The sequence below is a fragment of the Natrix helvetica genome, assembly GCF_964273705.1.
Source record: "Natrix helvetica genome assembly, chromosome: W".
Classification (NCBI taxonomy): Eukaryota; Metazoa; Chordata; class Lepidosauria; order Squamata; family Natricidae; genus Natrix; species Natrix helvetica.
This window is the reverse complement of record NC_138555.1, coordinates 28624678-28652011: the sequence shown is the minus strand read 5'-3', so window position 1 is coordinate 28652011 and position 27334 is coordinate 28624678. Positions and strand designations below refer to the sequence as shown.

The window sequence follows — 27334 nt, the reverse complement described above, 5'->3', positions numbered from 1 at the left end:
CCCCTCCTTAGTCAGCTTGACTGATTGGATGTCAGTGCTGAAAGCAACCTGGGAGAAAACTCCCTATGGGAGTTTATGGGACCATTCCCCGTAGTAAAGATCATCAACCCAGTCACAATGCAATTGAAACTGCCCCGACTGCTAGGGAAGATACACCCGGTATTCCATACTAGCCTTTTAAAGGCTGTGGTCAGATTGACCCTAAGACCACTACCCCGGGAGCCCCCAGACCCTGTGGTCATAGGGGGCCAAACCCATTAAGAGGTGCAATGAATCCTTTATTCGAGGTGGCACAGGAGACAACTCCAATACTTAATCAAGTGGAAGAACTACCCTTTATCAGAAGCATCTTGGGTAAAAAGTAGAAACATCCAGGCTGATCACCTTATAGCAAAATTCCATGCAGAAAATCGAAGCAAGTCTGGGGGGCGGGGGGGGGCATCCCTAAATTTTATACCTGTACTCAAATGGTTTTTGTTTTGCACAGGTTGCCTTTGCAAAGTGAGGGGAGCTGAATGTCAATTCATAAAGCATTTCCATGTCTGTTATCAAGTTGATATTGGAGGAAAGGGGGGAATAGCATTCCACACATACCTTCAGCTAGAGTCGGATCTCAGATTACTACAGCTGGATTGTGAGGCATGGAATTTTACAACCTGCTGCAGCACCTTGTTGCCGAATGTGATTTATGACACAGACTGAGGGGAGGGGAGAAACGGGGGTAAAGTTCAGCCATAATTTAAGTGAAGTCAGATATGACTCTGTGCTGGTATTGCCAAGATGTTGTTCCTAATGAATGGCTGGATTTCTTTTGAAACTTGGCTCAAGGCTCATAAGTTAATTAGGGCATCTTTTGGAAACCTAACATATTACATGTTCCCCATTTTAAACACACATCTTTCAACAATGGTACATCAAATGGTTCTCCTTTTACTCCCCTTATTCTTATTATTTCCCCATTTTGTTCAATGCCTTTTGGCATTTTACATGGAAGTTAGAGTTGCCCCAGTACAGAGATGGGTTGCTACTGTTTCGCCCCTGTTCAGGCGAACCGGTAGTGAAAATTGAGACTGGGTCACCAAACCGGTAGGGACGGCAGGCTGGCCACGTCCCCGAACCAGTTCTCCAGTCCCTGCTGCCATTGCTGGCTTGGTTTTTAATCATTTTTTCATGTTCTCTGCATGCGCAGAACAATTTACACTCAACTGCGCGCACACGTGCAGCAAACCAGCAGCAACGCCAGCAGCAACCCACCCCTGCCCCAGTATCGATTAAAAATACATATTCCTCTCCTTCTGGTCCCACATGTAAATTTATCAAGGACTTTTGGTGGCACCCTAAAATCAATAGCCCCTGACCTCTCTAATCTTCTTCATCCCCCATGAGGGTGTATAGGCATTGTTCTCTTCTCTGGGTTCTTCCCTTATCTGGGCAATTCCTTGCAAAATGTCCTTCCTTTCCACATAAAAAAACATTTCTTACTGCCCACACTGCCTATACCTGGTTTCTTCCACTGAAGAAATCCTCTTCCCTGTCCCGGCTGTTTCCACTGATTTGTGGCAGGCAGGTTCCTAATTCCCCTGCCTCTGCCAAATCCTTCCTTCCTTGTCTGTCAGCTTATTTGCAGCCTTGATTACAGACATCATCATCTGGCTTTTCTGCCTGCTTTTTGCTTTGTCTCTATTTACATAAACTTTTTGAGCTTCCTTCAACAAAGTTGTAATATCTGTGTTAGCCCAATCCTCAATCTTCTGTATTCTTTTCTGTATATCCGGCCAAGCCTTTGTTACAAATTGCATTTTCATCAGAGAATCATAAGCTGGTGTTTCAGGAGAAAGACCAGAATATTTATTCAAGCAGTCTTTTATCCTATTTAAAAACACAGATGGTGTTTCATCTTTAACTGTCCCACTTCAAAGGCTTTAAGTAAATTCTTTCCTTGAGGGACAGCAATTCTCACTCCCTGGAGAACAATTCTCTTTAAATCCACCATTTGTTCCCTGTTAGCTAAATCATTGTTGTTCCATCAAGGGTTGACTAAGGGAAACTTACTATCGGAGGCTACTGGGTTATCTGCCCCCTCTTGAGTTTTATCCCAATAAGCCATAGCAGCTTTTCTAATTTGGGCTGTTTCTTCTGGGGAAAACAAATATCCCAAAATGTGTTGTAACTCAGCAAATATATAAATATTAAGTCTCAAAAACAGATCCAAGGATTGAGACAGCTATGGAATCTGCCTGCAGAGATGGAATAAGTGCTTTATAATTCCTTAAATCTGTTGATGTAAGGGGCACATCTACAAACATAGTTATAGGCACCCCTGCACCAGTTATGCCATTTGGCATTTCCCTTAAGGGAAGCATTTTAGTATCCTTTCTTGCTTGTGATCTTGTAAACCTAGGAGAAGGATTTGGATAAGTTCTGACATTTAAATCATCCACTTCCCTCTTCAAATGCTGATACTGCCTTGTTGCTGAATTTTCTCACTCACACCTTCATTTACAGCAGCAGCCCCTCCTCCTCCTCCTCCTCCTGCTCCATTCTGATTATAAGGAGGAGGACGTGGGCAAGTAGCATATGCTAACGGATCCCAACCTTTTTCTTCTTCCTCCTTTCCATATAATATTTTAGCAGCTCTTGAGGGAAAAGTATCAAACCACTCAACATGGAACTATGGTTCTACATACAACAGCTTAGTTTCTAATTTCTTTTTCTCCAGCACCCTTTTTAAAGCATTTATCCAATTTATCCATTTATCTGATTCCCCAAATTTACTCCATCTATAATTTGTCTTTATTAAAATAAACTTTGGCCAAATCCTTGTGCAGTTCTCAATCATTGTCACTTTATCCAACTGAAACACGGTTGGCGGTGGTGGCGGGACGCCCGGTCTGGGGTCTCTACAGCTGCCGCTCCCCACGCCGTGGTGTTATCCCGGTTGCTCCCCCCCTCCTCCTTGCTTATGAACATGATAAATTAGATCAGCGGGAAGGGGCTGAGGCAGCTGGCATGGATACTAACGCCAGCGGAAGATGGCTTCGGGAGCTGGCGTGGGCGCAGTTGGAGTGGGGGGGGGTCCTTCGTTGTGCCCCCCCCAGTATTTCCACCGTTGCCTGGGCCACCGTACTGTGCCATTTGGTCCCCCCTCCTGTGATATTATGGACTGGGTCAACGGAGTGCGGCCCTGGCGATGGATGTGAGTGCGGCTGGCGTGGGCGGAGCTTAGCTGTTGGAGTCGGAGTTGGAGCAGCCGCTGATGCCGCCGCTGTCCTCGTTGCCGCCATCACTGGCCGCTTCACCACCTCGCAAGCTAGCATCTGCTGCAATTTTGGACAGCTGTCCATTACCCTTACATATTGTCCATAACACCGACTATTTTTATGATGGACATAGCTTCCTGCTACCCCCTTGAACACTGCCGGCTGCCCCCCCCCCCCTGTGAACATGTCATCTCCTCGTTCCATCTCCCCATTATGTCATCCCGTTTGGTTGATGCCACACTCTCCTCTACGTTATACTGCGACAGAACTTTATTCCCTCCGGGAACTCCCCCTTTCCCGGAGATGGCCTTCTGACCTATCAAGATGCTTCCTTAATGACGGATCTTGGGATTCTGAGAGGTGGCATGCGAAGAAGAGACTTCTTAAGGGTTTTTTACAGGGGCTTTTAAACCAAATTTTAAGGGGGGGAGGGGGGGTTGATTCGGATGGCTCAGACAGGCTTGGGGGGGGAGTTTGCCAGGGCACAGGCCAGAGCTAACTAATGGGTATGGGTTGGGAGGGCTAGGAAGGGTTGGGATTCCGGGGGAGACATTAAGCCATTCCATTGGGGGGTTCACCATCTCTACTGTTTGTGGGAGAGGCAGATATGGTGGGGGCCGAGGGCCAAATGATGTTCGCAGGACGCAGGTTTGCTGTTTAAGAGCGATCGCGCGTTCCAACCCTCATTGCCCTTCTCGCACCCCCGGGTGCTCAGGATTACAGGACCCTGGTCTCCGGCTGGTGTCGCTTAACGCCAGGTCCGTGGTACATAAGGCTCCCCTCATTTACAACCTCATACAAGAAGGTAGAGCGGACCTGGCGTGCATTACGGAGACCTGGTTGGGCCATGAGGGGGGGGGTGCCCCTTAGCGAACTATGCCCACCAGGCTTCCGGGCGTTTCACCAGCCTAGAGCCCAGGGCAGGGGCGGGGTGGTGGTGGCGGTGGTTATTAGGGAAAGTCTCAGACCTCAGGAGGTCACTGTGCCTCAGATAGGCAGGTGTGAGTCCCTCTTTGTGAAGTGGGGCCTTGGAGCTCAGGTGGGCCTTTTTGTTATGTACCTGTCTCCCTGCTACGTTTCATCGGCCCTGCCGGAGCTGCTGAATGTCTTAGCTGGATTGGCGGTTGATTTCCCCAGGCTCCTGGTCCTGGGGGATTTCAATCTGCCTTCCATTGGCGAGACATCCGAGTCAGCTCGGGAGTTCATGGCTTCCATGACAGCTATGGACCTAACTCAGTTAATTCAAGACCCCACCCATAATGGGGGGGACACACTTGACCTGATTTTTGTCTCTGGGCAGTGGATGAATGATCTAGATTTAGGGGATATTTCTATTCAACCCTTGTCATGGTCTGATCATTTCCTCATCAGGCTTGACTTCCATACCGCTACCCCTCGCCGCAGGGAGGCGGAACCGACTAGATGGTTCCGCCCCAGGCACCTGATGGACCCCGAAAGGTTCCTGATGGAGCTTGGGACTTTTCCTGAATCCCTTGCTCACAACTCGACCGAAGCCCTAGTGGAAGCCTGGGATAGGGCTGCCGCTGGGGGCTTGGATCGCATTGTGCCTTTGTGGCCTCTGACCTGGTGTCGATCCCGGATGGCTCCCTGGTTTACCGAAGAGCTCTGGGAGATGAAACGCCGGAAAAGACGCCTAGAGAGTGGCTGGAGGGCCAGCCGGTCCGAATCTGATCGAACACTAGTAAGAATTCATATTAAATCCTACTTAGTGGCGATAGAAGCGGCAAAACGGCAATATTTTTCCGCTCTTATCGCGTCCGCAGATAACCGCCCAGCCGCCCTGTTTAGGGTGACCCGCTCCTTACTTAACCAAGGAACTGGGGAAGACCCCTTGCAGGGAAGGGCTGAAGAATTTGTTCAGTATCTGCAGGATAAAATCGCTCAGATCCGGACAGGCTTGGACTCTGACTGGGTAGATTCGGGCGAGCCGACGGGGATGAATCTTTTTTTTTTTTATAAATTTTATTTTATTTTTTCTTTGAAAAAGACAAAACAACACATACAGAACAAGAGCAAGGAGGGGGGAAAAAGAAAAAAAACACAATTTCATCAAGCATGTCGTTTGGTTACAAGTTTTTGTGCAACGGTTTTTACAATTAGGAATAAAGTCACTGATTATCCATTAAACATAGTTAAATATTTCATTGAGCATTGTGTGTTCAAGTTACCATTAATATTCTTTCATTTGTGACAACACTTATTTCTTTACCTCCATAATTATCTACTAGGTAACAATAAGTCTTTATAAAATTGTATCATCAATCTCAAAAAAATAAGGATAGAGATTAAGTCAAAAGAAAAATTTTCATTAATTCATATAAGAAATTTCTACTTTCCATTAACCATAAAATTTCCAATCATCCACAACTCCGAATGTAATTTTCCATTATTATTTGTCAATCCATGTGGTCATTAAGTATTTCAGTCTATATTTCACTCTTATGTATTAAATACATTATTATTCTTATATCGTATAAGTAAGTAGTCTGTTTCATAGTAAAAGCTTAACACATATAAAAAGAGAAAAAAGAAAGGAATTTTTTTCCCCACAACATTAAGTATAGCTTTCTATTATTATTACATATAAGATAAGATAGAGGGAAAAAAGAAAATTCATTTCCAGGTTTTTTTATCCAACCATTGATAAAACAAATCCCATACTTTATAGAATTGCTCATCCTCTAGTTCTCTAATTTCAAATGTAAGTTTACTCATTTCAGCACAGTCCATTATTTTCCGAACAATTTCTTCCTCTGTTGGTAATTTCTCATTTTTCCAGTTTTTAGCAAATACAATTCTGGCAGCTGTTAACACATTTATGATCAAATATTTCAAGTCCTTATTGTATATTTCTGGTATTATTCTCAATAAAAAAAGTTCTGGTTTCAAGTCTATATGTTTATGTATCATTTTCTCCAACCACATGTGTATTTTAGTCCAGTATCTTTTAGCTTCAGGACAAGTCCACCACATGTGGTAGAATGTGCCCGGCGTACGTTGACATTTCCAGCATTTTTCAGACTTATTCTTCGACATTCTTGCTATTCTCGATGGGGATAAGTGCCACCTATAAAACATCTTATACAAGTTCTCTTTATATGCAGCTGACATTGTCATTTTATAATTTTGAGTCCACAGTTTTTGCCATTTTTCTAAGTCAATCCCATGTCCAAAAAATTTTCCCCAAGCTAACATAGTTCCTTTCACTTGTTCTTCATATAATTTCACCTCTAATAGATAATCATAAAAATTTTTAATTACTTTTTCATCATTACCTGTTAAAATTTTATCTAATTCAGTCACTTTATCATAAAAGCCCTCATTTTTTCGATCTTCATTGTATCTAGAATGTATTTGCACATATGAATACCAATTAAGTTCAATACCTTCTTGTTTCAATTCTTGTATAGATTTGAGTTCACCCTCTGTATTCAATAATTCAGCATATCTAACTGTTTCTTCCCATTTGTATACTATTGGATATGAAAAAGCTTCAATAGTTGATATCCAGACTGGAATTTTCAAGTAGTGCGACCTCTTAACCTTCTCCCAATTTGATACCAGAGCCTCTCTTATAGAATGCCTTCTGAAATAACCATGCGTTTTAGTTCCCTTATACCATAAATATGCATGCCATCCCAACAACAGGTCATGACCCTCTAGATTCAAAAGCCTATCATTTCTTAGCATTATCCATTCCTTAATCCACATCAAACTAGCTGCCTGGTAGTATAACTCCCAATCGGGTAAGCCCCACCCTCCCCTTGATTTGGCATCTTGTAACAATTTACGTTTTATTCTTGCTTTTTTCCCTTGCCATATGAATTTCAACACCATTTTATTTAATTCTTCAAAATAGCCTTTCCCCAACTTAATTGGAATAGTCTGTAACAAATATAACAGTCTAGGTAGGATATTCATTTTGATTGTTGCGATTCTACCAATCATTGATAATTGAAGATTCTTCCGACGGGGATGAATCTTGAGGAGACAATCTGGGATGGGTTTGACCCTGTGACCCCCGAAGGCATGGACAGGATTATGGGGAGACTTAGTGCTGCCACTTGTGTGCTGGACCCGTGTCCCTCCTGGTTAGTTTCGGCTTCCCGGGAGGTGACACGAGGCTGGCTGCAGGCGATTACCAACGCTTCATTGAGAGAGGGGTTCTTTCCCACCGCCTTGAAGGAGGCGGTGGTGAGGCCCCTCCTTAAGAAGCCTTCCCTGGACCCAGCTTCTTTAGCCAACTGTTCTGACCCCCCTTCCTCCTTCGCCCACACAGAACATGCTCCGGAACAATACGAATTAACAAGGTTTATTCCACAGACAGACAGAAAGTTCCATGGCAGTAAACCACCACGACAAAGCTCACAAATACAAGACACGAAAGCTGCTATCCAGCCTGCTACGTTTTCAAGACCAAAACTTCTTGCAGGAGTTCTTTGTTGACTGCTGCAAAGGGTGTATGCACAGTCAACCCTTTTATAGCCTGAAGAGGAGTCTCCTGATCAGCAGCTGAGAGCCCTTACCGCCGATAATAGCGCCCTCGCTCCTTGCGTCTATGGGCGCGGCGATAACGGGCGTCCAGGAACTCCCTGTTAATCTCTGACTCACTGTCTCGTGACTCCTCCCCACTGCTCCAAGGCATGGCATCAGGAGCCCCCCTCCTCTGGCTCTCACCGCTGCTCCATGCCTCAGGCGCCTCCTGATGGCTGACCAGACTCTCCGATCCCTGCTCAGAGTTGGAACCCTGTCCAGGGTCCTCCACATCCTCCTGAGCCGACTCATAGGGACCCTCACTCTCGGAGTCTGGTGGCAGCGGCAACGGCTCCTGCTGGGCCACAACAGCCAACTATCGTCCGGTCTCCACCCTTCGCTTTGTAGCAAAGGTTGTCGAGAATGTGGTAGCACGTCAGCTTCCCCAGTACCTGGATGGAGCTGTCTACCTGGATCCGTTTCAGTCGGGTTTCAGGCCCGGGTACAGCACGGAGACGGCATTGGTCGCATTGGTCGATGATCTCTGGCAGGCCCGGGACAGGGGCTGCTTCTCTGTCCTGGTCCTGTTAGACCTCCCGGCGGCTTTCGATACCATCGACCATGGTATCCTACTGCGACGACTCGGGGGGTTGGGAGTGGGGGGCACCGTTTTACGGTGGTTCTCCTCCTACCTGTCGGATCGGTCGCAGTTTGTGTTGACTGGAGGGCAGAGATCGACCCCCAGGTGCGTCACTTGGGTTCCCCAGGGGTCAGTTCTCTCACCCCTCCTGTTCAACATATACATGAAACCGCTGGGCGAGATCATCCATGGTTTTGGGGTACGGTATCATCAATATGCTGATGATACCCAACTTTTTCATCTCTACCCCAAACCACCCAAACGATGCCCTCGACGTGATGTCCCAATGCCTGGAGGCTGTGCGGATATGGATGGGTAGGAACAAGCTCAAGCTCAATCCCTCCAAGACTGAGTGGCTGTGGTTTCCGTCATCCCGATTTGTACATCTTGTTCCATCTTTGACGATAGTGGGAGAAATGTTAGCCCCCTCAGAGAAGGCTCGCAATCTGGGAGTCCTCCTGGATACGCGGCTTAGTTTAGAAGAACACCTGACGGCCGTGACCAGGGGGGCCTTTTACCAGGTTCGCCTGGTACGTCAGTTGCACCCCTTCCTGGATCGGGATGCTCTGTGCACAGTCACTCATGCCCTCGTCCTTTCTCGCCTGGACTACTGCAACGCTCTCTACATGGGGCTGCCCTTGAAGAGCACCCGGAGGCTTCAGCTGGTCCAGAATGCGGCCGCGCGGGTCATCATGGGGGTACCTAGGTGCTCCCATGTTACACCCCTTTTAGGCGGCCTGCACTGGTTGCCGGTTGTTTTCCGGGTGCAATTCAAGGTATTAATTATGACCTTTAAAGCGCTCCATGGCTTAGGCCCAGGGTACCTGCGAGACCACCTACTGCCACCAGTAGCCTCCCACCGTCCAGTACGATCCCACAGAGTTGGCCTCCTCAGGGTGCCGTCGGCCAGACAGTGTCGGCTGGTGACCCCCAGGGGGAGAGCCTTCTCTGTGTGAGAGCCCTCCCTCTGGAATGAGCTGCCCCTGGAGCTTCGCATAATCCCTGACCTCCGGTCCTTCCAACGCACCCTAAAAAGTTGGCTTTTCCAGCAAGCCGGCCTGGCCTGTTAATTTTAACTCATTTTTATTTTATTTTTATTTATTTTTTAATTGTTTTAATTAGACGAATAACACATACACAAAACACTCTTCAATACAACTGCCAGCTAGCATGTCAATTGGTTACATTTGAGTTCCGTGCATTACTACAATCATTCTTTATACTTCATTCACATTAAATTGTGCATTTTAAATCAAAGACGATACCCACATTCTCCTTTAGCTACATTTGTTTGAAAGTACTTTTATCGAAAATCATTCGTATTTATATTATTCAATGGATAAACATTTTAACACCGACAACCATCTATGAGAGCTACCACATTCTGTTTATTTATCGCCTAGGATTCCTATTTCTTTCCTCCATCCACCTATACCATTTATCCCATATCTGATAGAATTCTGATTCTTCTTTTCCCTGGATTTCTTTAGTTAATTTGTCCATTTCGGCACAGTCCATCACCTTTCTTATTATTTCCTCTTCACTTGGGGTTAGCTTGTTTTTCCATTTCTGGGCATAGGCAATCCTTGCCGCCGTTATTATATGCAATATTAAGTACTGGATTTCTTTTTTGTATTTTGTAGGCAGTAATCCTAATAAGAAAATTTCCGGTTTCCAATCTATTTTAAATCCCGTTATTGCCTCCAGCCACTTTTGGATCTTTTTCCAAAACTTTTTAGCCTCCTCACAGGTCCACCATAGATGATAGTATGTTCCATGTATTGATTCGCATTTCCAACATTTTGGGGATGTATTTGCCGATATTTTGGCTAACCTTGTTGGTGCTAGGTGCCATCTGTAAAACATTTTATACTGGTTTTCCTTATATGCAACCAAGAGTGTCATTTTTAAGTTTGTTCCCCAAAATTTTTCCCATTTGTCTAATTCAATATTGTGTCCAAAGTTCTGTGCCCATTTTATCATTTGTTCTTTCACAATTTCCTCTTCCATTTTGTATTTCAGGAGAAATTTGTAAATTCTCCCTATCAATTTTCTATCTGGGCTTTGGATGATTTTATCCAATTCGTGTGATTCTGTTTCAATGTCATATAATTTGGTATCATTATTGTATTTAGTTTTGATTTGAAAGTAGGTTAACCAGTCCACTTTCATGTTCCGTTCTGCCAATTCTTCAACTGTTTTTAAGTTTCCCTGTCTATCAATTAAGTCTCTATATCTTAGTATTTTGTTCCAATCTATAAAATTTTCATGAGTCGTCCTTTCTGTTGGTGATAGCCAATTCGGGATTTTCACGTAATGGATTTTTTTTATTCTGAGCCATTTTTGCAATAACGCTCTTCTAATTAAATGTTTTTGAAAGTATTTGTGTGTTTTATTTTTATCATTCCATAGGAAAGTGTGCCAGCCTGCTTGCAAATCATGGCCTTCCAGGGTCAAAATTCTTTTATTCTTTAGCTCTATCCAATCCTTCACCAATGTTGTTGATATTGCCAATGCGTATGAATCCCAATTTGGTAGTGCTAAACCTCCTCTCTCTTTGCTGTCCTGCAATGACTTTAGTTTGATCCTCGCTTTTCGTCCCTGCCAAATAAACCTAGTGGTTATGTTCTTTAATTCTTGAAAGAATTTTTTACCTGGGTTAATAGGTGCGGCTTGTAACAGGAATAGGATTCTTGGTAATATATTCATTTTGATTGTCGCTATGCGTCCCATGAGCGATAGTTGAATATTTTTCCAATTTTCTAAGTCTTTCTTTATTTGTATCACTAATTTGTTATAGTTATCATCTTTAATTGTGGAACATTTTGCCGACACCCAGATCCCCAGGTATTTTACTTTCTTAGCTATTTGCATATTGGTTATTATTTCCAGTTCCTCTTTTTGTTTTTTGGCCATGTTTTTGGTTATCATTTTTGTTTTGTTTTTATTGATCTTTAATCCTGCCACTTCGCCGTATTCTTCTAATTTTTGAATTAATTTCCGACTAGAATCTAAAGGGTCCTCTAATACAAATACTAAGTCATCGGCATAGGCTTGTGCCTTGTATTCTTCATTTTTGAGTCTTACATCTTTTAGGTCTTTCCGGATTTCATTTAGTAAGATTTCCAAAGTCAGTATGAACAGCAAAGGAGAGAGGGGGCATCCCTGTCTGACTCCCTTTTTTATTTCGATCTTCTCTGTTAGTTCTCCATTCATCAGAACTTTGGCTGTCTGGTTATTATAAAATCCTTCTATCATTTTTATAAAATTTTCACCGAATTTCATCTCATCCAATACTGTTATCATAAATTTCCAAACTACATTGTCAAATGCTTTTTGTGCATCAAGGAAAACCAGTACCATTTGTTTTTCTGGGTGCACCTCATAATACTCTATTATGTCTAGGATGATTCTTGTATTATTTCTGATGTGTCTGTGAGGTAGGAATCCGTTTTGGTCTGGGTGTATTCGTTCATTTAAAACTTGTTTGATTCTTCCTGCCATAATTGCTGCAAATATTTTATAGTCAGAATTTAATAATGAAATTGGTCTGTAATTTTGAATTTCTTGTTGGCTGGATTCTTCTTTTGGGATTAACGAAATTATTGCTTCTGTCCATGTTTCCGGTATCTTGGCTTTTCCTAAGCTTTCATTAAACATGTCTACCCCTAATTCTTCCAGTATTATTTTATTATTTTTGTATAGCTCCACCGGTATTCCATTTGGTCCTGGTGTTTTATTACTTTTCTGGTTTTTCAGAGCTGATTCCACTTCGGCTAGTGTTATTGGCCTGTTTATCAGCTCCCTTTGCTCTTTTGAGATTGGGTTTATCTTTGCTTTGTTTAAGTAATGCCTTATTTTATTTTCCTCCATACTGTCTTGTGTGTATAATTTTGTGAAGTATTTATGTATAATTTTCTTCTTTTCTTCTGCTTTGTATTGAATCGTTCCCTTCTCGTCTTTCAATTGGTATATCATCCTTTTTTCTCTTTCATTCTTCAGTCTGTATGCCAGCCATCGTCCCGGTTTATTGGCTTGTTCAAAATAGTTTTGTCTGGCTGCTTTAATTTTCTGTGCCAATTCCTTTTGATTTATTAGGTTGAGCTTATGTTTGATTATCTCTCTTTTTTCTTTTTTCTTTTTATTCTTTGGGTCTTTCTGGAGTTCATCTTCGGCTTCCATGAGATCCCTTTGCATATTTTCTTGTTGCTTTTTTTGATTTCTAGCTTTCCTTGCCATATAGGCATTTGTAAGGCCTCTTATGTATGCTTTCATAGTGTCCCAGATATTTTGAATTGAGGTATCTTCTCTTTTATTTATTCTAAAAAATTGTTTTAGTTCTTTCTCCAGCATTTGGGAGTATTCTATTTCATTTATGATGCTTGAACTCATCATCCATCTTTTTCTTCTTCTTTGACCTTTCCATCTTAATTTTATTGGATTATGGTCAGCCCACTCATTTGGTTCTATTTCAATTTCATCTACTTGATTGCATAGTCCGGATGAGATCCAAGCCATGTCAATTCTTGATAGTGACTGATGGGGGTTCGAGTAAAAGGTATATTGCTTTCTTGTTTGGTGCCTTTCTCTCCAAATGTCGTGCAATTTGTGTTCGGTTGCCATCTCAAAGAAGGCTTTGGGCAGCATTTTTTTTTTCTTTTTGCTTTCATAGTCCATTTTCTTGTCCGCTATTGCATTATAGTCCCCAATTAAGCAAATATTTTCGTATTCTAATTCGTTTATTTTGTTGTGTAGTTTCCTGTAAAATTCCTCTTGTTTCTGATTTGGTGCATATATGACTATTAATAGTATCGGTTTTTCTGTTGTCTCTAATTCAATCATTAGTATCCTACCTTCTTCATCAGCGTAGACTTCTTTGGAATTTATTTTTTCCTTTATGTAGATTGCTATCCCTCTTTTTTTTTCTGCTAGTGTTGCGTATAATTTCCCTAATTTTTTATTTTCCAATAAATTCTTATGGTCCCTTTTAATATGCACTTCCTGTATGCAGATTATATCTACCTTTAGTTTCTTCAGTTTGTTAAACATCTGCACTCTTTTTTTTGGTGCGTTCAATCCGTTCAAGTTTAATGAGATAACTGTTATTTCCTGGTCCATCCTTAGATGGGGTTTTTCTTGTTACTTCTAGTTTGTATCTGACTCTTCCCTCTCGCACCTTCCTTTTCTGCTCTCTCTCTTTCTTGCCTCTGTTCTTCTTTCCTGTTTCTTTCTTTATCTCCTGATGTTTCTTCCTCTTGGCCTCGCCTTCCCCTTTCTAGCTCCTCTTTATTTCCTTGTTCTTCTTCCCCTGTACAATATTTTTCATAAAATTCCTGCGCTTCCTCTATATTCTCTATCTTATATCTTTTCCCTTGCCATGTCACCAGTACCCCTTCTGGTATCAGCCATCTGTACATTATTCTGTTTTTATTTAACTGATTTGTTAGGAATTGGTATTGTCTACGACGTTCCCGGATTCTCCGTGGAATCTGATTAAGCGTGATCAACTCCTTTCCCTGGTATGTAAACGTCCCTTCTCTAGTTTTTTTGTATATCTCATCTCTGGTTGTTTTTTTGGCAAACCTTACATGTACTTCTCTTGGGAGCCTGTGTCTTCTGGCATAGTTAGTATGGACTCGATAGGCTTCATCAATATCTCCTCTCAACTCGTGTACTGTTCTCTGTAGCATTTCTGCAAAAATCTCAGTCATTTTTACTTTCAAAAATTCCTCCTTCTCTTCCGGTATGTTTTGGAATCTTAAATAGAATGCAGCTCTTTCATTTTCAAGTCGCATTATTGATAACTCCAATTCTTTATTCAATTGTCTATATTCTAGCTCCATTTTTTCCACCTTCTGGTCTGTTTGTTCTATTTTTGTTTCAATGTTCTGGATTTTCTGCTCATTGATTGCTAAGGCGGTCTGTATCTTTTCGATTTTATCATCCACTGTTTTAATATCTCCTTTTAGTTCTCCTATTTCATTTTTCACTTCTTCATGATTTCTCTTTGTCTCTTCATGATTTGCAGCTGTCACTCCTTGGTTATTAATAAGCGTCTCTTGTATCGTTTGGAGTATTAATTGCATACTTTGCAAAGTTGGCGCTGGCCCTGTTGTTTCTGCCATCTTTCCACCTTTCTCCAGACCTAGTGCGTTCTCAATCGATCTTTGGTTTGAGGAGGGAGGTGTTGCCATAGTCGTATTAGCTGTGGTTTTTTTAATTTGCTTTCCTGAGGTTGCCATTTTTATCCCCCTAATTATCCTTGTCCACACTTGCATATAAGTTCCACCTAGCTACTACTTTATCCACCGTATCAATGCTATCAGACTTACCAATTTTAACACTAAATTTTCTATCTCAATGTTTAGTAATAATCTTCCTTAATATCCCGTTTCAATATCTACACATTCCTACACATTCCTATGTATTATTCCATTCTATTTAAATCCTTAATTATCATATATCTTAACGTTAAATTCAGACAGTTTTTTTATACAGAATAATATCTCTCCAGTGTAACAGTTATAAGGGTAATAGGTAGTAAAAGGTTACTGATTTTTCCAGACCGCAGGTTCCTGTTTTGATCCACTAGATGTCACCCTCTATTCAGTATCCGTGTTAGTATCAGTCAGTTAATATCACCAGTCCAGCCGTCAGGGTAAGTAAAGGTGGGGCCCTCTGATCCAGAAGAGCAATAAAGAAAAAGTCAGCAAATCCACAACCAGCCACAATGCTGAACAGTTCTTTTGTACTTTCCAAGTCTTTTCAAAAATTCCCAGTCCTATTTATCCATGCCGGGATTTCGTTTCCTTCTCTGGGCTGTTTAGTTCAAGTTATTTACGCTGGCAATTCACAGATCGTAAATCAGCTCTCACAGCTTTTCGGCAAAAGTCTGATAAAAAAAACCCTTCTCAGAGCTTCCTTCTTTCCAGCTCACCTTTCTGCCCGGCGTGAGTTGTTGTTTTTCTCTTCTTTAGGTTGTAGTAACGGCTACCTCTGTCCCAGCTGTTCCAAATACTTGCTTCCTTCTTATGCGGGCGCCATTGCTTCGTCCTGACAAAGTGGCAGGGGTGCTTCTTCGTCCGTTTAGTGGGTTTCTCCTGCCGCTGGGAGGATTTGCCTTATCGTCCCAGCGTCTTCAGAGTTACCCCCTTAATCTGTTGGTCCCTACAGGATCGACAGCACTCAAATATGAGCCCAAGCGAAGAAGTTGGAGCTAAAGATCAGGAGAGCTCCCGTTCCTCAGCTCCAGACACACTGACGTCACCACAGGAAGTCAGCTTTAACTCAGCCAGCCTGGCCTGTTAATTTTAACTCATTTTTAAATGTATTGTCTTATAAATTCGGTTTGGTTTTTTTGGATATGTATTTAATTTCTTTTTAACTTTTGGGATGTGTTTTTTTTTTTCCAAAAAGTTTTATTGGTTTTTTAAAACATTTATAAGGAAAAGGGTAAGTGGAATGGTTACAAATTTTGGCAGTTGCAAGTGTGGCAGACGCCCCCTCCCTCCAAACTCATAGGTTACATCTAAATATCAAACATTAATACATAATCATAAAAAATCAGCATATTAATTCTAGAAAAAATAGTTTTCAATCAATTTATATAGTTATGATATATAGTCTAGATATAATTTCATTATTACTTTCGGTCTGTTTATAACATTGTGGTTTTCTTATTCATTTTTGTGATCTGAGCTTTCTTGGTGTTGCCCCTTCACCCCCCGCTGGCAGAGCTCCGGCCCCTCCCGTGTCCTGTGTGACCATTGTGGTGTCTTCTGTTTTTTCTAGGTTCGCTTTATTTTTTTCCATAAAGGCCTGTGCCTCTATGGGTGTGTTGATTCTGATTCTTGTCTCCTCCCAGAATATCAGCATACCTTCAGGCATCAACCATCTAAACCACACCCCCTTCTGGTATAGTTTATTCGCCAATTGTGAATAGTTTTTCCTTTTCTCCCTAATTTTTTTTGGGATCTGCTTCAGAATGGTTATCTCCCTGTCGTGGTATGTCAGTGTTTGCCCCCTTTGTACACCCAGAATTTCATCTCTTGTGCTTTTCTTAAGGAATTTAATATGAACCTCCCTGGGTACATTGTGTGTTCTGGCATATGCTGAATTCACTCTATAAACCAGATCTATCTCCCATTCCATCTGCTGTTTATCTTTGTGTATGTATTCAGCTAAAATATTAGTCATAATGTCCCTTATGTTTTCCCCATCTGCTTCTATTACATTTTGAAATCTAAGATAAAAGGACATTCTCTCAAACTGTTTTCATTTGTTGGATATCAAGTTCTTTGTTTCCCTTCTGTAAAGCCTCTACCCCCCCCTTCGCCTCCGCCACCCCACCCTCCACAAGGTCCAGTCTCTGTGAGTTCTTATAAATTTGAACTTGATTCTCTTTAATTTCATCTTTCATTTCCCTTAGCTGTTTCTTGATTTCCTCCTGGCCCTGTAAGATTTGTTGAAGCATTTGTTGAAGGTCCATCTCTGTAGTCTTAGGTTGCATCAGTTCTGTTATCTTTGACTGTGTGGCTGGACTGGATGTTGCAGATGTTGGAGCAGAAGTGGCAAAGCCAGGTTTTCCAGGGGGTGGTCTTTTTGGAGACATGGTTTATAAAACAAAGAGATCAGTCAGTGTAGAAACTGGGCAGCTGGAGAAGTAGAGCAGGCAGGCGAATCCAGAAGGCAGAGGATCCAAACAGGTGGGAGTTTCTTTAGTCACTCTAGCAATAGATGAAAGTTTTTTCTCCAAAGAGTTCAGGAAATAACAATCCACAAGAGATTCCTCTGGGTGACTCGGAGACAAAGACCGGAAGCCTGAATTTTAAAGGTGGAGTCAGGTTTCACAGTTCATGAAGACAACGGAAGTGTGCCATCTTGCCCTGCCAGCTATGGGCTCAGAGGCATAGAAAAAATTTTAAAAGTTCAAAAAGTTCTCAGGTCATCAATAAGTTCTGGAACTAAGTCCCATGAAAAGCACTTTTACTGGGGTGAGGCATCGTTAGTTGGCTCTCCCCCCTCCTCCTTCCCCTGGGGGCGAGAGCAGAATTTTAACAAGCCGCTTGTCCAAGGGGGGGGGAATCCCCCTCCCCTCTAGCCGCTCCTCAAAAAGTAAATCCGAAAGGTTAACTTTTAAAATTACTGAAAAGTCTATCAATTCAAAAGTAAGGGGGTGAAGAGAGGAAGCATCTCACCGCACCGCCGCTGCTTCCTTCAGTTTTGCATTCTCCGATCGGCATGGGGCGAGACGCAGGCGCGTCCTCCAAAACTGCTCCCCGGTGCCTGGAGCAAAGCGGAAAAGCCCCCACCAGCCGCCACCGGTGCCAGAGCCTTCCGCGAGCCGCTCCTTTGGCAGGGCGCCTCTTCGGGGCGTCCTGTGCCCCCCCGAAGACGGGGGAAGCCCACCGAAGAGCGGGAGCGGGCAAAGTCCTTGCCCGTCGCCGTAGCCGCCGGAACCGGAAGTGGGATGTGTGTTTTTTAATGTATGCCGCCCTGAGTCCTTTGGGAGAAGGGCGGCATATAAATCCAATAAAAACAAACAAACAAACAAACTGCTTTGTATACGGATTTAGCCAGTCCTCTTTCCACTGAGTTAACAGTTCCCCCAAGGGAGAGGGGAGGAGGAATAGAGGGTATTTCACTATTATTCTTAGGATCCTTAAAAAACAACTTTCCTCTCTGGGGCCCAGTTTCACACCCAAGCGTTTTACTTATTTCTAAAGTTTACGTTTCCCTCCTTGAACTCCTTTTTCCTTAAAAAAAACCCCACTTAGCCTCTGGCCAATCCAGTTGCTCAGAAATGGTACCGCAGAGGAAAGCTCAAATTAGCATTTTCAAAGTGAGTACTAATCACTTCCAATGCATCTCAACATACATACATCACCGTCAGACATTCAAGGAGTTAGACCACCCAGTGAGACTTCCCTTACTCTTAGGGTTAGGGTTAGGGTTAATTACTTCTTACTACCCTTACTTCTACTCACCTGGGTCAGCGCACTGTTTTCCTGGTCTCTCTCAGCTCAAGCTTTTCTGCTTTTTCGTTGTCCAGGCCTCAGTTCAGTTTGTTTAAGAGCAATCCCCCTGGAAAAGCATTATCACCTTCTCCGGAACACTTAAATCATCAGTGTTGGTACCCCCAGCTCTTCAGGTAAAAATCCCTCTCCAGACAGATGTCTTCAAGTCCTTGTTTGGGCGCCAATTGTGAGGAAAAAAACCCTCTCATATAAAAACAAGGAGACCATGAACAATAAAAAACATATTTATTTAAAATATATTATATAGTTTCTTTTGCAAAAGGGTTCTCAAAATGAAAGAAAGAGAGAGAACGTTGGATATGTCCAAATACATGGCTTAAATACATTTAGTATAACAGACCACCGCCCTCACATATCATTGTCTTCTGAAGCTACATAAGCTTTTTGGCTATTCCGCAAAAAGTTCCCGAACCAGAAATCCCCTTTGGAACTCCCCTTGCCTCATTTCTTCATAACAAGACAATTAATCCAATCATGGCAGTTTCCTTCCTACCATTGTCTAAAGTAAAGTCAAGCTGACCTGACTTGGTATGTTCTAATCAATTTTATAGCCTTGTTTTTCCCAGAACAAACTCTTTACATAAGTACTTATCTTAATGTTTTACACAGATGAGCTGCTAAAGTTATGAAAAGTATAAATATGGAGTCACTCAGGTTCTTTTTGTTTTAAAAGAATAATTCTATTTCTCTCACTTTGGAAAACAGTTCCTCATCGGCCAGTTTGAGTGCCCATTAACCAGCTTTTTCTTTGGGGGGGGGGGGAGGTATTGTATGCACACTAGTATTTCAAGTAGAAGTTAAGTTAATCTGGCTTCCCCATTGACTTTGCTTGTAAGAAGGTCATGAAATGGGATCACATGACCCCAGGACACTGCAACCGTCATATGAATATGAGTCAGTTGCCAAGCGTCTGAATTTTGATCATGTGACCATCAGTATGCTACAACAGTTGAAAGTGTGAAAAGCGGTCATAAGTCACTTTTTTCAGTTCCATTTTAACTTCAAATGGTCACTAAATGAACTGTTGTAAGTCAAAGACTACCTGTAACTAACACTGAATCAAGTAATTGACCATATCCCAAGAAATGCCAAAGCTTTACTATTTAGAATTGTTCCTGGAAGATATCACTACAAAGGTTTTTGAAGGTCTTAATCTCCAAATTTTGTACAGCCTGATTGTTACTACTAGGATACATATCTGGATTTCTCTTTGGCAGAGAGGCGCTCTATTTATGTTATTTTTTTGTCTTGATTCTGATAAAGTATATAAAAGACAAAATCAGCAATAGTAAAAATTGGGGATAAGAAAGAAATCAATCCCATTCAGAGCTGTTTTCAAAAATATCTGCATCCCTTGGCTTCTGGGAAAAGATTTCATAAAAAAGCACATTTGAACAGATACCAAAAATAAAGCCAAATGTCATGCTTGTCCTGACACAGTCCTTAGGAAAGAAAGGGCCTCAACTCCATGGTTGAAGTGAAAGGTTCACTTTTACTAAGTTCAAGTGGTTACAGCATAAGCAAAGCTGGATCTGAATATTCCTATGCAAAGCCTGTGTTTTTTCTACTTCCTTGGCCCCCCTCCCCTTGACCAGTCCATCAGTGCCCAATTGTATTTTTTTTAGGTGTTTGGGGAATGGCTTTGAGGTTTGGTGCCTCTTCGATGTAGTTTCACAATCCATTCTCACGCCCCCTCCCCCCCCCCCACTTCCCCTGCATTTTATGGCAGGATGCCAGCGAAGCAAGGTATGCTGAAGATGGCAGGCCTGACACCAGGTATACTTCCACAGGAGTACATTCCCATAGTGTTTATGTCCTGTGTATTTACCATTGTGGAAGATTGTATACTGAAGGCAAATGTACAGGATAATGCAATTATTAAGCTGTTCAGTTCCCAATTCTTTTAGAAAAATAAGGAATTAAAATATAAAATGTATAGTGATTACTAGAACTGTGCAGTCTTTAGCATCTTTCTGTCAATCTATGTCAGACAAAGTTCCTGTTGGGGTACAGAAAAGATGTTAAAGGTCTTTATTTTGTCCCTGATGTATTCAGTTCAAATTTCATATATGTTCTAAAGCTATACAGTTACTAATATTTATAATCTAATGTTTTTAAATAGAAAAACAGTACTCTAGAGGCCTTGTGTTGTTCCAAATGAATTTTAGGATGACAGTTTATGCCAGGGGTGTCAAACTCAAGGCCCTCAGGCCGGATTTGGCCCGCTGGGTGCTTAGATCTGGCCCGCAGGTCCACCATGGAAACAGAGAAGGACCGGTCCGCGGTGCCTCTGCCAGTGAAAACTGAGCCCAGACAGGCCACGCGCAGCCTCCCTGCCCTCTGTTATCACTGCCAGAGGCCATCGCAGCCGAAAATGGAGCCTCGATGAGTGATGTCGACCTGGCCATGCCCCCTTGCAACATCCCCCCCCCCCCCGGAGGTCAAACAATCCTGATGCAGCCCTCAATGAAACAGTGTCAGACCTGGAAGCCATCTTTTACATTGGGCCTTCAGGCCTGCCACAATTTCTACTGTGGGAAAATGGGAGGGGGGATTATATGGAGTATGGGTGATATATAGTCAAAATAACATTCTTTTCTCAGAAAGTCAAGGACAGTTTGCCCTGCAGCTGCGATGATATGACTGGGAGGTAGCTCCAGTTTTGGACGGTGCCTGATTGGTCCATGTGATAGACATGTAGGTGCTGGGCAGGGACTTGAACTTTCACTCGGGGAAACGTGGAAACTTTCAGATTCGGATTTTCCCAGATGTGCCAATATGACATCTCTAATAAAATGGAACTTTGAGGAAACTCAAGCCTCGGAGTCTTCTTTCATTAGGGGTGTTACTTGGAACGCTGACATTGAGTTTGACACCCCTGGTCTATGCACATATTCATATGGTAATTTTCTATGAAATTTAGTCAGGTTCTCATATATTGGTACAATGATAAGTGTTTTGGCATTTGGCCTCTGTACAACGCCACATTGAATTTGAAATGAAACACTCAAGATGTGAGTGAAGTGAAGTGGGGGGTGTATTAAAATGGCTGTAATTCCTCAATGGTTAATACCACACTTTTGTCAAACCCCTTGAAATAAATTTAAAAGTCTTTACTTCGCTCACATCTTGAGTGTTTCATTTCTAATTCAATGTGGTGGTGTACAGAGGCCAAATGCTGAAACACTTATTGTTCCAATATATATGAACCTGACTGTATATAACACCTTTGAGTATTTGATACTTATGGTCACAAAGTAAATATCTTTTACTTAGGAAATAATAGTGGATGAATGTGAAACTGCTCTTGGAACTGGATATGGAAATATCAGCACATGGATCTTGTAAAAACGTGAAGAAAAGTTGGAACTTGATGATCAAAACATAACTAAGATGATACCTTTGAAAAGGGCATTGCCAAGGTTAGTAGACCTCAACTTAATATAGATTGTATTTCACTGTGAAATTTGTCTTAGGTGTCACAGTGATATGATTTTGTACATAATTTTAAGAGTGGATCTTCAACTGATGGTGTATCTTTAAATCTGTTTTTCTTCTCCTTACAAATGTACATATAATGACATAAGATTATGACCTATCGCAGGTTTAAAGAGAGAAGAAAGAGATGGACCAAGTCAAGCTGTTGAGATGAATTTTCCTTACATGGGATGCTTAATTTGATATGCAAGATTAGAAGATACTGCAGTATTGTTTTAGTTTTTGTTAAGTCTTTGTTTTACTTTAATGATGGTTAGTAATATATTTTGGGCATCTTCCTTGCAAAAGCCTTACCGGTACAGTTTAACTGCATCCATCTTCCATTTATTTTTAAAAAACTAATTTGGGATATACATAATTGACTAAGCATGATGAGCATTGAAATCTAATGAGCAACAACCCTGAAAGTAGTTGAAGATGGCAGTCGGGAGTAGACGATGGATGCAAAGCTCCTGATAGCCTCCCCTGAATGACATAAGAATGCTGTGGGGGCTCCCCTCCCCCTCTTCCTTTGGAATTAGCATAGAACACCCACCCGAATCACGTTTATTGGGCAAACAGCTGGGCAAGGAGCAGCGGCAACCTCAAGCTCAGTTGCCCAGCGGTGGTGGGGGTGGGCTCGGAGCTGCAGCTACAGAAACAGAAGTAAATTGTTGGTTACAAAGAAAGAGAAGTAAAAATGCTAACATTGTACAAAAAAAGAGAAATAAGTTGTTAGCCTGGGCAATCTCTACATAAAGTATATTAAAATGCTAAATGCCACTTCCTTATCTTACAACATCTGTTTTTCTGTACCCTACCATGAAGCGTTTCGCAATCTATGTGTCACTAAGATGTGTAATATTTTCTATGCCAGCTACAGAAGTCCTTTTAATATGCAGACTTAATTAATGCTTTTATCAAGGCGTTTATCAAGGAGGTCTGGGGGCTCCTATACCCTTCAGATGAGGGGGTTATTTACCTGCTGCCTCATTTTGATCAGGAAGGAACCAGAAGGTCATTAAATAGTTTATTTTGATAGTTTCCCATATTATTGAGAAAAGAACAGAGTTTTTAAAAATCAGGAGGGCTAGAATAGTTAGAAAAGCAAATAATTGTATGGTATGTTTCAGAGGTGGGTTCCTACTGGTTCGGACTGGTTCAGCCAAGTAGGTAGTAACTTGACCTGCCACGCCCCCGAACCGCTTCTCTCGGTGGCGCCGTAGGTGCTGCCATCTTGTTTTTTACTTCTGTGCATGCGCAGAAGCACTTTTTTTAGTACTGCACATGCACACATAGCGCTTCTCTCGGTGGCGCCGTAGGTGCTGCCATCTTGTTTTTTACTTCTGTGCATGCGCAGAAGCACTTTTTTTAGTACTGCACATGCACACATAGCGCGCATCCAGCACACACACGCAGCGTGTCCCTGAGCAAACCAGCAATAGCAGCGGCTGGAACCCATCCCTGGTATGTTCATAATATCTAGTATCTCTCTCTCTCTTGCTCTTGCTCTCTCTCTCGCGCGCTCTCTCTTGTAGAAATATATATGCAAATGTTTGGGGACTGGAGAAAATTGCATATGGTGAAAACATTGTATGGAAATAAGCAGAAAGTACAGACTATTGTTATTTTCTTGGATGTTCAGAAGTTCATTTCCATTATGTTTCGTTTGTTACTTTCTTCTTATACTCTGTCCCCATAGAAGAGTATTCTAATATAAAATAAATAGATGAGTATAAAATTATCTACATCCATTAGAAAGTATGTCAGATATACAGATAATCATCTTGAAATCTATCATTTACTAATGTTTGACTATATTTTCAGCAGTTTCATCAGATTTCTTACTTAGTATATGTTTTAAGTTCAGGAAACAGCAATCATTTTTTGTGGAATTAGCTTTCTTTTTCTCCTTTATTTTCTTTAATTCTAAACTGCATAATTTGATTAATGTTTTCACTACTTGGAGTGTTGGACACAGCTTACCTGGTATCTCTAGAGTAACAAATCTAAATGAATTATTCAACTTTCTTTCAAGAAAATCTTTTTATATTGGGTTCTTTCCTAACCAAAGTCCAAATTTTAAAAAAGCAGAAATGTTTTTCTAAATATATGTTCTATAATAATTTCATTTCTGATCTTTTAGAGGCATTTGGCGGTGAAGATGAGTTGCACATCTATTTCAGAAAACCTTATATGAAAAGACACAGAAGTTTCAGAAAGTGTCAGCATTACTACTTGGAAAATATGGCAGGTTTTAAACGAGGTTATGATGGAAAAATTGCTGGATTGTATGATTTGGATAAAACCTTAGGCAGAGGGCATTTTGCTGTGGTGAAGCTTGCCCGACATGTATTTACAGGTGAAAAAGTGGCAGTTAAAGTAATTGACAAGACCAAGCTAGATGCTCTTTCCACAGGACATCTTTTTCAAGAAGTCAGATGCATGAAACTAGTGCAACATCCTAATATAGTTCGCCTGTATGAAGTAATTGACACCCAGACCAAACTTTATTTGATCTTAGAACTTGGTGATGGAGGAGATATGTTTGATTACATCATGAAACACGAAGAAGGTCTTAATGAAGATCTGGCAAAGAAGTATTTTGCTCAGATTGTTCATGCTATATCCTATTGCCATAAACTGCATGTCGTTCACAGAGACTTAAAACCGGAAAACGTTGTCTTTTTTGAAAAACCAGGACTTGTGAAATTAACTGATTTTGGATTTAGCAACAAATTTCAGCCTGGAAAAAAACTCACAACAAGTTGTGGCTCTCTTGCATATTCTGCCCCTGAAATTCTACTTGGAGATGAATATGATGCACCTGCAGTAGGTAAGTCAATGAACTATTAAGCAACCTTAATTGCTACATTTTTGGGTTCAAATGAGATATTCTTGAAAAATAATTGAACAGTCACAATCTTATTCCATCCAAGAACTGCAGTTTCCAGAATTTAAAGCTAATATGCAAGATAGAATTCTGAAACTTGCAATTTAAAGATATCTTGAGGATACCATGTTATGAAAGGGTGGAATTAAATTTTAGAATCATACATTTTTAAAGGTCTTTGTATACTTTCATTGAGGTAAACAACCAGATATCCCCCAGAGGGTCTAGGACAATTGGCCACGACAACATGTCCGTGCCCACTTCACACACCCACACACCCACCCACACCCATCTGACCCATTGTGGGCATTCATCTAACACTGCCCCTCCACTGGTAGTCGTCTGTTGCCACTATTCCCCTGTCAGTCTTCCAACTCTGCCTAGTGAGCAATGCACTGTGGAACAAATCTCCATGGTCAATTCCCTGCGCGGGATGAATAGCCATGTGTGTAGTGTGGTGGAGCAAACTGGGAGGAGGAGGTGCAGAGATGGGGGTGACAGGTGGGGAGAGGGAAGCAGTGGGACCCTCTGCCCCAGGGCACTTGTGGGACAGTGGCACTGGGACTGGGGCCTCCAGTGATGACTCCCCAGGACGCTTCCCCATATACCCCTTCAGATGTCAGCTCAGCGGAGGGTGAACCAGTTCCTGGCATGTCAGGAGGGAAGTTGGTCAATGGGTCCAAGCAACCGTCTGAGAGTGATTTGGCTGAAGCACAGCTGCAGCAGGACAGCCCTGAGGCATCACATGAGGAAAGCATGCAGCTGCAGCTGGTCAAGGATGAGGAAGAGGAACTGCCTTCTTCACCTGATCTAAGAACACGTAGGGCAGAAAAAAGGCAGAAGTAGTGAAGGTCAGCCAGATTACTTGTGAGGAGAAAGCCTCACCCTTCTTTTTATAAACAAAATTTTATTGATTTTTAAAACAAAATATTCAAGGAAAGGGGTAATGGATGAAGTACAAATTTTGACAGTTACATTATGCAGGAAATGGCCCTCCCCCCCATTCTCATAACTTTCATTTACTAATACATTAGTTTGTTATTACTAAGTACTATTTTGTCAGCAATAAACTTTTATCTTAAGATAATTTCAATCATTTTATATCACACAGATTTTCAAGTTCATTTTTGTGATCTGAGTTTTCTCAATGTTGCCTCTTCTCCCTCCCCCCCCCCCCCCGGCAGGGCTCCGGCACCTCCCATGTCCTGTATGTCCGGTGTAGTGTCATTAGGTTTATCTAGGAGGACTTTATTTTTTTCCATAAAGGCCTCAGCCTCAGTGGTCGTGTTGATTCAAACTCTCGTGTCCTCCCAGAATATTAGCATACCTTCTGGCAACAGCCATCGAAACCACACCCCTTTCTGGTATAATTTATTCGCTAAGAGCGAATATTTTTTTCTTTTATCTCTAACTTTCTTTGGGATCTGTTTCAGAATGGCTATTTCTCTATCCTTATATTTTAATGTTTGCCCCCTTTGTGCACTCAGAATCTCGTCTCTTGTGGTCTTTCTAAGAAATTTGATGTGTACCTCCCTTGGAACATTGTGTGTTCTAGCATATGTTGAGTTTACTCTATAAACCAGGTCCATGTCCCACCCCATCTGTTGTCTGTCTTTTCCAATAAATTCAGCCAATAAATTTGCCATAATATCCCTCAAGTTTTCATCATCAACCTCAATTACATTTTGGAACCTAAGAAAGAAGGACATTCGTTCAAATTCCGTTTTTATCTGGTGGTTCTCCAGTTCTTGATTTCCTTTCTGCACTCCCTTCACCTCTCTTCTCATCTCAGCCGTTCCCTCCTCCAAAAGTTCCAGTCTCTGTGAATTTTGGGTCACATGGTCTTTATTCTCTCTGATCTGCTCGTTCATTTCTTTCAGTTGATTTTTTAATTCCTCCTGCCCCTTTAAGAGTTGTTCAAACATCTGTTGAAAGTCCACCTCAGAGGGCTTGGGCTGGAACAAGGAAGTTAGTGTCTGTTGTCCACTGGGGCTGGACGTTGAGGATGTTGGGGCGGAGCCCGCAAATCCCGGCTTCCCCGGTGGTGGTCTTTTGGGTGGCATTGTGGTAATCAGAGCTCAGAGATGAAAATGTCAATACAGAATAAGCAACTGGGGAGGTGGGTAGCCGAGAGAGATCGCGAGGCAGAGGAGCCCAGACAAATAGGGACCTAGGCAGTAAAGCAATAAAGTCCTTTCTTCCAAGTCCAGGTTAAGATGTAACACGAGACTTCTTTGAGTGCCACGGAGACAAAGACAAAATGCCAGCAACTTCTGTAGGTGGAGTCAAATTTCAAAGTACATAAAGACAACGGAAGTGTGCCATCTTGCCCTGCCAGCTCCGGGATCCCAAGGCAAAAGTTTTCAAAGTTTTCAAAATACAACAGATCATCACCTCATTTCACAATTGCAGTAAAGGAAATCTGCTTTTTGCTACGAGGGTGATTCCATTCCAAGGCTCCCCCCCCCTCCTCCTCTTCTGGGGGCAGGGAGCAAAACAGTTTCAAGCGGCTTGTCCAAGGGGGGGGGAAATC

The 27334-nt window shown here is 42.0% G+C and overlaps 1 protein-coding gene across 1 annotated transcript in view; it reads left to right on the top strand.

Moving 5' to 3' along the window:
• LOC309400676 (SNF-related serine/threonine-protein kinase-like) overlaps positions 1-27334 on the top strand; it is a 247367-nt gene that overhangs the window by 17737 nt on the left and 202296 nt on the right. Inside the window, exons 2-3 of the mRNA XM_081969272.1 lie at positions 21708-21853; positions 24055-24744. Coding sequence (XP_081825398.1) covers positions 24105-24744 — 640 coding nt within the window. The 5' untranslated portion in view covers positions 21708-21853; positions 24055-24104. The remainder of the gene's footprint in view (positions 1-21707; positions 21854-24054; positions 24745-27334) is intronic.